The sequence below is a fragment of the Myotis myotis genome, unplaced genomic scaffold (genome assembly GCF_014108235.1).
Source record: "Myotis myotis isolate mMyoMyo1 unplaced genomic scaffold, mMyoMyo1.p scaffold_m19_p_2, whole genome shotgun sequence".
Taxonomy (NCBI): Eukaryota; Metazoa; Chordata; class Mammalia; order Chiroptera; family Vespertilionidae; genus Myotis; species Myotis myotis.
Genome location: NW_023416324.1, coordinates 111,213,416 through 111,225,735, shown reverse-complemented (window position 1 = coordinate 111,225,735; position 12,320 = coordinate 111,213,416). Strand labels below are relative to the sequence as shown.

Genomic DNA, 12,320 nt, shown 5'->3' with positions numbered 1-12,320 from the left:
TTTTAAACTTTTAATTGTGCATGCATATATCTTGATTGTTGACAGTTCTATTTTTCTACAATAAAACCAAGCTTATTGACTATTGGCCATAGCCTTAGTGCTGTGATTCCACTAGATTTCTGGCCATTCAACCCATGTTTGTGGGAAGTGTTCTCATTTGAAAATACAAGGTTAACTTTAAAATCATTTGTCTAATTAAAGTAGAACCAAAATAATTAATGTCTTGAAATTATGTTATTCAGAAATGACAAATAAAAAGTGCTTAAATCTGGTCCACGTTTTTCATTGGAGAGGGTGTTGTGATGTCAACGTGTAAAGTAAAGGTCACGAGTGTCTGAGTCAATGAGACCTGAGTAGGAGGAATCCAGAGTGTGTCACTCACCAGCCTGTGACTCTAGCTTCCTCACTTACCCATAGGAGCCTCAGTTTCCTCACCTGGAAGCAGCTCCACACAAGAGAGCCATAAAATTCTATTGCAACGAGAGAGGCTACATACTATTTAATTGTTCCTCCCTCTTCCCCTAAATGTACAGAAACTAGATAACAGTTTTTGTCATCTTCCCCCAAAGGTAGCTGGGATCTGGAAATGTAAAAGAGAACCACAGAGAGAATCTTTTGGTTGATTAGCTGCTCCTGAGAATCCTGGGTAAAACTGAAAATTTTCAAATGGAAATGCCAATTCTGCCTAACTTTTCATAAGACATTTTGGTTTTGCTTAAAAGCAAATAACCTTAGAAATGAACATACTCAACTCTGCTATTTATTTGAACAAAATTTAGCAAATGTTTATTGAGAGCCAACTAAATGCTGACACTGTTTTAGCTGCTATGCCCTGGAAGATAGCCTGCTCTCTGAGACCTTAGCAGAGCTGGGGTGGCTGATGAGGATATACATTAGGGCATCACGGTCTGCATGGTGCTGGATGGGGGGGGGGGGGGGGGATGTTTAAGGACAAAATGGGAGTTATATGCAGGGTTTTAGACAGACAAGGGTGTGGTGGGTGTCATGGAAAAACAAAGTGGAAGGTTAGAATGATAATGCCTCAACTCACTCACCTATACTGCCACCCAGACCCTGACATCTGTGGAATCCTGCCTGCAGTAGGACTTCAGCCAGGACAGAGGGCACCCATTCCCTGTTGTTGGATGCATGGTGGTGAAGGGATGGTGCACTTGTGCAGACTGCCTCCCTGCACCTGAGCAGACAGTGGTGCCAGCTTCCCTGCCAACACTAAGTTTTCCATTTGTCTATTTCCTCAGGCTAGTGTGGATCATGGCCTCACGTTTGCTAGCATGCTCAGGCCATGCTTCCTCTTAAGTCCTCCTACCAGAGTGGATCGCCGTCAGTAACTCCAGTTGGCTCCTCACATTTAGTATGCATCTTGCTCTCTAGTTTTGGCCCAAATTCCTTGGATTCTGGCCTCAGCCTGAGCTTCTGGATTCACCAGCCTCACTCCCTTTTCTTTTCTGAATTAATAACTCACCATCTTGGCCTTTGGCTTCTTTTCTGTCCTCATTATTTTGTCCTGGCTCATCTGGCCACCCTGTCCTCTCCCCATGCTGCCTGATGGTCCAACCTGCTATTCAAGGGGTAAACAGATTCAGAACCAGAATTCTCTGCAGGAACCACTTCAGAAAGTTGGTCATACACCCTTTTTCTGCCTTTATGTGTAAGCCTGTGACAACCCATCTCAGGGGATTGTCTGGCTGGGGAGACCACAGTTCACTCTGCCCCATCCCCTGCATCAATGACTGTGACTCTAGTCATTCCACTTTCTCTCAATCTTGTGTCCCCAGTCTGCTTGTCAGTTCTCTTCTCTTCTCTTCTCTTCTCTTCTCTTCTCTTCTCTTCTCTTCTCTTCTCTTCTCTCTCTCCCTCCCTCTTCCCTCTTCCCCCTCCATCTTTCCCCTCCCTCTTCTCTCTCCCTCCCTCCCTCCCTCTCTCCCTTCCTCCCTCCTCCCCCTTTTCCTCCTCCTCCTCCCCCTTTTCCTCCTCCTCCTCCTCCTCCTCCTCCTCCTCCTCCTCCTCCTCCTCCTCCTCCTCCTCCTCCTCCTTCTTCTTCTTCTTCTTCTTCTTCTTCTTCTTCTTCTTCTTCTTCTTCTTCTTCTTCTTCTTCTTCTTCTTATCTATCCTTCCCCCACACTGTAGACCTCCCTGGACCCTCCCTGCCATCACTTTGCCTGACAGCAATACTCAGCAATAAAAAGGTGTCTGAGCTCTTGATGTTGACTAATGCCATCTTTGTTTTAGTACCAGATTTGTTTTTGAAGGCTGGACAGTCAGGACAGCCTGCAGAGCATGCCATAGGCAGAGGAAAGAAGGCTGCTCTGTAATTTTCCAGACAGCTTCCTCAAATCCATGGGCAATGGCTTGGACGCCTTGCCTTTAACAGAACAGGAAACAAGCTCAGACCTCAGGGACTAGCCCGGGTTTCGAATTAAATCAGTGCAGAAGTAGAAGTGAACCCAGAGCTCTCAAACTGAAAACTGTCCTGCATGGAGCAGGATCACAGTCCACCATCTTTCAAAGCCTCAAGCCGGGCAGATCACAGCGTGGACACTTACACTTGGCAGTTACTAGTAAGTTGTACTAGACTTTCCTGTGGATTTTTTTTTAATCCTGTAAAGGAGTTGCACAGTTAATTTCTTGTTGAGGATTAATCATTTTCTCTCCTCCCTATGACTGTTCCTCATGTCCTGCCCCTGGTTTCACTTGTCCCAACCCTTTTGAAGGGCGGGACATTCCTTCTCTCTCCCCTCCCCAACTGCAGCGTGTAATCAGGACCAATGAAAGCAAGCTACCTCATCCACCCTGTGACGAAGAATCACAGTATTTAAGAGGCTGTAGGAATGGGCTGAAAATCGGCTTTTGTTTTCTGTGCAGACAGGCACACTCCCATCTGATTTGGGCCATCCCTCACCTTCAGAGTGAAGGGGGAAAAATAACCCCCAGACTCCTTGCCACCATGTGCTACGGCAAGTGCGCACGATGCATCGGACAGTCTCTGGTGGGGCTCGCCATCCTCTGCATTGTAGCTAACATCTTGCTGTACTTTCCCAATGGGGAAACAAAGTATGCCTCTGAAGACCACCTCAGCAAGTTTGTGTGGTTTTTTTCTGGCATCATAGGAGGGGGCTTGCTGGTAAGTTGTTCAAAATTATTACAACTTTAACAACTTCTGTTAAATGTGATGATTTCTTGTGTTTTCATGGAAAGTTTTCTATAATGCCTATTTCCAAATCCAGTGATTTTTGTTCATTCTTCTTTTGAAAGCAGATTATGCAAAAGTTGAGATAGGTATAAGATACTAATTTCATTGGATGTCGTTTTACAAAATCCTCTTTCAACTAAAAATGAACTATCTTTGTGCTAAACTCTCTTACTTTACAACTAGAAACAGATACTAGCTGTTAAATCAGATTAGAGAGACTGGAGTTTCTAGTCCTGAAGCTGGCAGCCCTGGATAATTTTTGCTCTGGGGAGTTGAGAGGAGTCAGCTGGTGTTCTGTCTAAATCAACAGAACTTGGGATCCAAAATCTCTGCTGTTTGTCCTCAGGCATCTGCAACAGGAAAAAAAAAAAAAAAAAAATATATATATATATATATATATATATATATATATATATATATATATATATATAAATTGTGAGTGCATTATTATTTAGAAAGAACTATAGATTTTCTCCTTTATGTAATTCTTGGGTGTGGTGTCCAGGAAAATCTTGCCGTTAGCAGCAGATCAGTGTCTGAAGCTAGCAGTGGAATGTGTTGTTTTTTTCAAAGTTTATTTTTAATTCAAGTGAGAGGAATGTGCTTGCCAATTTTGGAGCTGAAAATACTAGCTTTAAGCATATCATGGAAAGAATGTGTACAAACTTGAGCTTGCTACTCTAAAATTCTGGAATTAAGAATTTTAAAGAGAAGTTTATAGAATTGCTAATACTAGACAAAATAGTTTTCTTATTCAAATAAAGGATATTAAAACATTTAAAACTTCATATACTAATTATAGTTTGATAAATCTGCTTTGAATTTAAACATTACTATCACATTAATATAATCATTTGTCCTTCAATAATATTGTACTTGTTTAATCTTCTTTTTATCTCAAAGTATGTCATACTTACTTTATATAAAGAGCTTTGTTATAAAGCTATAACCATACAATCATGTCTTCAAAGAAGCAGTTCACTTTTATTAATACAGAGCTTCCATCTCTTCCATTTACAAAAAAAGGTGTCAGTTAAGGATTGTTGGTATCTTCTATGTTTTACAATGAAAAACAAATCAGATTTAAAGGCAAGGTTTAATAATTGCAAAACAACACTTGCAAAAAGCAATAACAACAAAACCCAGCAGCAGTTGCAGCTAGGGCTATGTTAGGAACTCATGTGAAATAAGCGCATTCAAAGGTTATTATTTTAGTCCTCCCATATCACACACCCTCACCCTAAAGAATGCTTTACACATTATATGAAAACAAGAAGATATTACATTTAGAGGGTTTTTTCTCTTCATCATTTCACATTATTTGAGATACCTGATCAATTTAACCCAATGCCAGTTAACAATGTCAGAAACGAATGTATTTTACCGAAAGTACTTAACCTGACCCTTATGGACTTGGGGAAAGACAATGACTTTAATCTGTTTGTTTTCTAATCAGATATTCCTGCCAGCATTTGTCTTCATTGGGCTGGAACAAGAGGACTGCTGTGGCTGCTGCGGCCACGACAACTGTGGCAAAAGATGCGCGGTAGGTCCTCCTGCTCTGGTGGAGACATTGGTTTTCACACCATTGCAGGACGCTCTGTGGCTCATCCCCGGTGTTTCTCCTCCTCTAGATGCTTTCTTCTGTGCTGGCATCTCTCATCGGAATTGCAGGGTCTGGCTACTGTGTCATTGTGGCAGCTCTGGGCTTAGCGGCAGGACCACTATGTCTTGATTCCTCCAACCAGTGGAACTATACCTTTCTGGACACTGAAGGACAGTGAGTAATTGTTCTGTAACAGACCACACATTCTTATCCACCACATGTGTATAGTGGAAACCCATTAAACTAAAAAGGCATCATTCATCCGTTCATCCATCCACTCAGCCAGGTTTGTTGGCACTGACTCAGTCATGGATTAGGGTGTCTGAGGGTTGACGCTCAGTGCCTGATATGGAGAAGCTCTAAGGCTTTTTAGTGGACACACTGAAGCAGTCTCATGATAACCCTGTGAGGTGACTTCCACTATCACTCCCACTTAAAAAAATGAGCAAACAAAGACACAGAGAGATGAAGTAACTTAACCAAAGCCACATTGTGAGGACATGCAATCAGGATTCAAACCCATGACCCACGGAGCCTGGCTGTAGTTTGTGTTCATATGTACACTATTTCAGAACAATTGGCTGCTTCTACTATTTTATAAGAAATATTATGGAATCCTTATATAGATGGAAACTATGTGAATTTAATCAAAGCTTCGGAAAATCATACTACTACTCTTCCTTCCCATACACATTCACATAAACATAACTATGTACAATGTATCCTTACTTAAAGTGATATCTACACTAATAAAAGACAAACATGCAAATTGACCATACCTTCACTATGCCTTAAGCCACACCCACCAGCCAGTCAGAGCAACTATATGCAAATTAACCCAACCAAGATGGCGGCCCGCAGCCACGGAGCTGGAGCAAACAGGATGCTTGGTTGCCCCAATGATGAAGGAAGCCAAGCTTCCCGCCTGCCGTGGCCCTGGCTCTGAGCTCCACTCAAAGCAACAAAGTTTCAATTATAGAAGGTAAATAAATACCAGAATAAAAAAAGAAAAAGAAAAAAGGAGAGGCTGGGAGCTTCTCCTTGTCGCCGGGCGGAGCTTGGCCAGCCTGAAAATGGCCCTCAGCCCCTCACCCAGAATGGCCAGGCACCCCAGTGGGAACCCCCCACCCCAAAGGGGGTGTGGCCAGCCTGAAAACAGCCATCATCCTCTCACTCAGGCTGGCCAGGCACCCCAGTGGGGACCCCCACCCTGAAGGGGGTGTGACCAGCTGCAAACAGCCATCAGCCCCTCACCTAGGCTGGCCAGGCACCCCAGCAGGACCCCCACCCTGATCCAGTCCACCCTTCAGGGCAAACCAGCCAGCCCCCACCTGTGCACCAGGCCTCTATCCTATATAATAAAAGGGTAATATGCAAATTGACCCTAACAGCAGAACGACTAGGAATGACTGGTCACTATGACACACACTGACCACCAGGGGGCAGACGCTCAATGCAGGAGCTGCTCCTGGTAGTCAGTGCACTCCCACAGGGGGAGCTCTGTTCACCCACAAGCCAGGCTGATGGCTGCCAGTACAGTGGTGGTGGTGGGAGCCTCTCTCACTTCCTCAGCAGCACTAAGGATGTCCGACTGTAGTTAGGCCTGCTCCCCGCTGGCAAGTGGACATCCCCCGAGGGCTCTTGGGCTGCTAGAGGGATGTCTGACTGCCAGCTTAGGCCCAATCCCCCGGAAGGTGGGCCTAAGCCAGCAGGTGGTCATCCCCCGAGGAGTCCCACTGCAAGAGGGCACAGGCTGGACTGAGGGACCCCCCCAAGTGCACAAATTTTTGTGCACCAGGCCTCTAGTTGCTATATAAGACAGGTCTTACAATTTTAACATCAGGATAATTTATGATGCTCCATTGTTTTATGTTGATACTTATTTCTTATCTGTTATTAAGAAATGAACAGAAACAGCTGATAGAAACTGATGTACATTATAACAAGTGAATGACATGCTTCTTTGAATTTTGAAAGGCTTAGCGATAAATAAGTAAAAATAATATGAATAATGAATTTTAACTATCTTTATATTATGAAGAGTGTTTGTCCCCCATGAATTTTATAGCATGTACTAAGGTCATAAGATTGAGTATGGAATTAGATAAACCTGAGTTTTTTCCAAGCTCTGCATTTAGTCTCTAAATGGCCAGGAAAAAGTGAACTGAGATCTCTGCATTTAGTTACTTCATCTGTAAAATAAAACTAGTGGCAGCTGTCAGCAAGATACCATATGTAAAATATTTGTCATAGAAGCAAATATCCTGTGAGCACTATCACTGTTGGCTGTTAATATTATCTACTTGCTTACAATGAATACAGCCCAATGGTAGCCTTTGAAAGAAAATTAGCACTTACAGGAGTAAAATTTTGGTGTTCAAAAATTGTGACTTTTTTTTGTTCAGTACATACTGAATGTACTAGTAGAAATTGGTTGTTTATGTATGCACAGACATACAAAACTACTGCAAAAAACCCATCTCTTAAAAAAAAGTTATGACTAATATAGCTGGAATACAAGGAGAGTTGAGAGCCATTGCTAAAGTTTTTTATGACTCCTCCCATAATTCACCTTAGCTTCTACAAGAAAACTGCTTCTATGTTATTCCTCATTTCAACCTGTTCAGAGATTGCAACATGGGGAATAATAATGGTCACAAGCCAGTGATTAGTTGTTCAATAGCCAAGTGGGGCCAAAGAACTTTTTTTTACTTTTGATCCTGAAATTACAGGTTTTTGTTTCAGTGACATACAGAAAAACAGGGTTGGGACCAAAGGATTTGTATGCATTCACATAAGCATAACCCATGGACACAGACAGTAGGGAAGTGAGGGCATGTGCTGGGGTGGGAGGTGGGGGTGGGGGGGAGAATGGCCGGGGAGAGGGCAATGAGTGAAAAAGGAGACATATGTAATGCTTTAAACAATGAAGAATTTTAAAAAAGAAAGAAAGACAGAGCCGAAGGACAGACTGTTTTGTAAACAAATTGATTTGTGGATTGTCTCAGTGAGCCATTCCAAAATTAAGTTTCTAATTCCCAACCCCTTTCTGTGTGGTAGGAAAAACTGAAAAGGGAAGAATCATACCAGACCTCTTTGTGGAATTAAGTCAATCCTAGATTTTCTCACATAATTAAATCCTGTTTCATTAAGGATTTAAACACTCTATGATGTACCAAAGGTCAAAATTCTAGAAGAAGAATGAGAGAATATTTCAGACTATAAGAATATCCAGGTATTTAGAAAATCTCCTAAGATTTTATAATATATATATATATATATATATATATATATATATATATTCAGATATTACCTCAGCATTATTTCCTAACATTTCTCATAGTAACTTTGGATTGTTATGTATCAGTCAATTACTTTAAAAATGTGTTGAGAACCTACTATGTGCCAGATAGTGGTCTAGGGGCTGGATAAACAATGATGAAAGGTCTGGTTTCTACCTTCATGAAGCTCAGACTTGTGGGAAAGCTACATATGTAGGTCTTCTCCCTGGTCTAAGTTAGGTTTCATTCCTCTGTGGCTTTTTCACACTTGGTTTACCTAATTAGTATATCTGTTGCTTGAGATAGCTATTGTCTGTTCCCTGAAATTGTGCTTTTCCAGGACAGAGCCCATGTCATGTTCACTATTGCATTCCCAGCCCTGCTCAATGTCTCACACTGAGTGCTCAATACTCTCTGTTAAGTTTTATGTTTATCATGGCAACAAAATTGGGCTAAACTGTTGTTTTGTGGAATGTCATGGATTGGAAGAAGTTGAGATAGGCCATTGAATTAATTCATCCCTTTTTTCTGAATAAAAAGACACCGCACAAAAAGTAGCTTATGAGATATCCCATTAGGTCTGGTCATGTGTCAGAAGTTTCTCTTTTTATGCACAGATACCTTCTGGATACATCCACATGGTCCCACTGCATCGAACCCAGGCACGTTGTGGAATGGAATGTTTCTCTGTTTTCTATACTCTTGGCACTAGGTGGAATTGAATTCATCTTGTGTCTCATTCAAGTAATAAACGGAATGCTTGGAGGCATATGTGGCTACTGCTGTACTCACCATCAGGTAAGAACCTGCATGAAAAAATTGTAGCCTGTCCCTCATGTAGTCAATCAATATAATGCACCGTAACAGAGAAAAAAGCAAAAATCAAACATTGCTCAGCCTACCAGCATTTATTCCTACATTGTCTTTGTGGCAAAGTATTTATAGTGTTCAGTTTTGCTCTCAATAATAAGTTTCCTTGAATGTTACAGTTACCTTCATAATTAGCTCTGTGGATATGGGAAAATGCCACCCATAGACAAAGTGCCCCATTCAGGAGCCAACCCACTGTTCTGGCTGCAGACACAAAAGAAATGTCCTCTCTTCGCTTCTCTCCTGTTCCCAACTAGTTTTCACAAATAATAGTCAACATTCATTGCATTAGGCATAGTGTTAAACCAATTTTTCAGCTGAGACTGTGACTCAGACATTAAGCAATATGCCTAAAATCACTTAGTCAAGAAAGTAATGGGCTTCCAACCCTGGTTCATCTTTTGCTGCCGCACCTGCTCTTAACCTGTATGCAATACTTGCTGTTCTGTTGGGTTTTCTACAGCTCCTTTCTAATAAGAAGTCATAAAAAGCTCAAACAGCTAAGCAGAGAGAATCACTAGTAGCAGCTCATGAAAAGCCTTTCACTGTGAAAGAAAACCAGGAAGCAGTTGTTTCCTGGGGATATGATTTTGGAGAAAAATATGCATTTGTTAGTAGTGAAGAACATCTTGTTTCTATAGCCTCCTAAAAATTATATATTATTAAATTGATGGAAGGTCAGCTTTGGTCTAATTTGGAGGGTGGTGTTGTTTTATGTCTTATTCTGTAAAACAGGATTAGGTAAATAGAAATTTATTTAATGTATATTTCCCTAACCATTTACTTCTCTGTAAATGGTTCAAGGTCTCTTAACTTTCTTTTAAAATAAGATAAAACCCAATGAACACCAAAAGTCCACTATTACCATAAAAAAATACACATTGCTGTAAGTAAATGAAAACTTTCTAATTTTTTGAGGGGAAGTTAAAATAAAAATCTAGTTTGCCTTATTAGGCTAATCCAGTAAGATTAATAATTTCCTTGGGAGCTCGCCAAAATCCCAAGAAAACAAAGGAGTGGGAACCCTTTACCATGAGCTGTTTCCAGCAAGATGGTTTGGGAGAGGCAAGGAAGAGTCCTCTCTGATTACTAAGTAACCTATCCTTTAGCTTTGAGCTTCATAAGGCACAGTTTAAATTGTGTGAGGCCCCACTAGACCTCAGTTCTCATGCATCTTGGGGACAGGCATAATATGTCAATGACCAAAGTTACTGTAGTGGTTTAGCAGAGTGACACTCTCTCCTGGGAGGGAGAAACTAGTCTCCCTGGGTTTACATTTGAGTCACAGTAGGAGTGGCTGCTTTTCCCAACACTGCAGAGCAGCTCTGTTACCTTTGTTTATAAGACAAAAGTGACTTTCAAAGAGCAAGTTTTTTACTGAAGATGAGTCAACTGTAGAACTCGGTAGCATTTAATGAGAAAGGTTACCCACACTGAGCCCACTCCTGTGTGAAACTCCCATGGCATTATCTCTAAAATTCCTAAGATTAAAAACCTACCAAACATGCTCAAAGCCAACTCAGCATTGGTAAGCTACAGTTTCCATGGCCCCTTTCTGCAGCCTTTACTCCGAGAGGACAACTGGTCTGTCTGGTTTGTTTAGGAAATGTTTTGTGAGCATTGTCTGAGCTCTCAGTATTGTCCCTAGAAACTCTGCTGAAGTTGAGATCAGCCAGCTTCATGCTTGCTTAAAGTAGGAATTTAAAAGACTGAAATGCCATCATTGTTCATTTAGCCTGTTTGTAACCTAATGCATATTTCATTTTCTTTACAGCAATATGACTGTTAAAATAACCACCCCAAGACAGAACCACAATCTTCCTTCATTTCATTGTAATTTATATATTTTACTTGTATTAATTTGTAAAACTTTGTACTAGTGTATTATATTTCTTTTATGCTCCTTTTATAAATGTGTGTAAAGACTGGCATCTTCATGTGATGTCAGTGTTTGCACTTAGCAAACAAATATATATATATATATATATATATATATATATATATATATATATATATATTTTAAAGAATGAGAAAATAAACCACACTCTTGAGATTATTTACAGATGGAGTGATGGTCCTCAATGCATTTGAGATAAACTCTGAAGTAATGTTTTTAAGAAACATTGCCATGATAAATATTACATCCAAATTTCTACTGTATATATGTGCTTGTGTTTATTAAATGAAAGATTTCTAGTAGCTTTTTTAAGATCATGAAGGAGAAAATCCAACAACTTGAAAAGATGATTTTTTTTCATTGTTTATATGGTGTTTCCCATTGATGTACCTGCAACTCTCTAATATGAAGCTTCTTTGCACTGTTTTTGCCTTCTGGGAGGGACAGCTCCTTGCCCAGAGTGGGAGGACTGACTCACGATTCTCCAAGCCTAATGAATGAGTCAAAATGTACAATGCTGCTGGTTGCTGCAAGCACTTCAGATCCTAAGTTTTCCTAACATGTGCAAACTTTTTTGTCCTTCAAAGACAAGCACTGAGGATCACGTATTTAAGAAGAGAAAGGCCTGGATGATTAGACAGGAAGCATGTTGGGAAACGGAATAAAGCACCATGAGAAAATGGGGGAGAAGGGAAATGGGGCAGGAGGACCACAAGGAAATATCCCAAACTTTCTTGTTTAAATACAACAAAATAAAGTATCCACTACCATTTTTTCTTGTTTAGTTTCATTGTCTTTTGTTTAAAATGTCTCCTTTTTTTCTCCCTATTTTTTCCAGTCTGCAGGTTATGAAACTTCTATCGTTAGGCACTGTGTGTTTCCCTGTTTCTTTATCCCACTTCTCTCCCTCATCCCCTCCCTCCTCTCCTACCTTCCTCTGCTCATTGCTCGGCCATCCCTTGGAGGCCTCACCTGTTAAGTAGCCTACCTTTCTGCTGGGTACGGCTGGCATCAGGCTGGGGCGGGGGAGGGATGACAAATATTTTCTTTCTTGATATTTTATGTTGGTTGTATAGAGATAGGCTCTTTCAAGCGACAGGATCCCCTGACCTATTTATTGGGAATTGTTTTCAGAAATTTTCTGCTTTCAATGCAGTCTGATGATGGAACTAAGCTGTAATGACCACTGTAACAGGATGGTATGTTAAGACCAACAAACGAAGCAGGCAACTCCGTTAAAATATAATAGAATATATTGCAGAGTAATTTACTTATGGGAACTTTGGGTCTGAGCAGAACACACGACCCAACAATTCTGCACAGATTATTCTCTTCTATGGACTCCTGCTACTATACAAAAAAAAAAAAGTATGACAGGTACTTATAATTGACAAGACAGGGACAAAGACTGCAGTAGTGACAGAGGCCATGCCTCCTGGTGGTCTTGCGATAGAT

At 40.9% G+C, this 12,320-nt stretch overlaps 1 protein-coding gene across 4 annotated transcripts; it reads left to right on the top strand.

Moving 5' to 3' along the window:
- The first annotated feature begins 2,809 nt into the window (after positions 1-2,809).
- TM4SF1 (transmembrane 4 L six family member 1) lies at positions 2,810-11,640 on the top strand. Of its 4 annotated transcripts, XM_036350552.1 has the most exons (6): positions 2,821-3,142; positions 4,668-4,757; positions 4,846-4,991; positions 8,716-8,896; positions 10,743-10,801; positions 11,453-11,639. In XM_036350552.1, the coding sequence occupies exons 1-5, from the start codon at positions 2,966-2,968 to the stop codon at positions 10,755-10,757; spliced, it is 609 nt and encodes a 202-aa protein (XP_036206445.1). In that variant the 5' UTR covers positions 2,821-2,965; the 3' UTR covers positions 10,758-10,801; positions 11,453-11,639. The 4 variants fall into 4 exon arrangements, with proteins under 4 accessions (XP_036206446.1, XP_036206447.1, XP_036206445.1 ...); XM_036350553.1 differs by lacking the exon at positions 10,743-10,801 and having other exon boundaries at positions 2,810-3,142; positions 11,453-11,640; XM_036350554.1 differs by having other exon boundaries at positions 2,813-3,142; positions 8,716-8,919; positions 10,743-11,639.
- Positions 11,641-12,320: the final 680 nt, after the last annotated feature.

Coding starts and splice junctions, on each gene's coding strand:
- TM4SF1 (XM_036350554.1), top strand. CDS start 2,966: ATGTGCTACGGCAAGTGCGCACGATGCATCGGACAGTCTCTGGTGGGG. Junction 3,143..4,667: donor TCATAGGAGGGGGCTTGCTG/GTAAGTTGTTCA, acceptor TTTTCTAATCAG/ATATTCCTGCCAGCATTTGT. Junction 4,758..4,845: donor ACTGTGGCAAAAGATGCGCG/GTAGGTCCTCCT, acceptor CTCCTCCTCTAG/ATGCTTTCTTCTGTGCTGGC.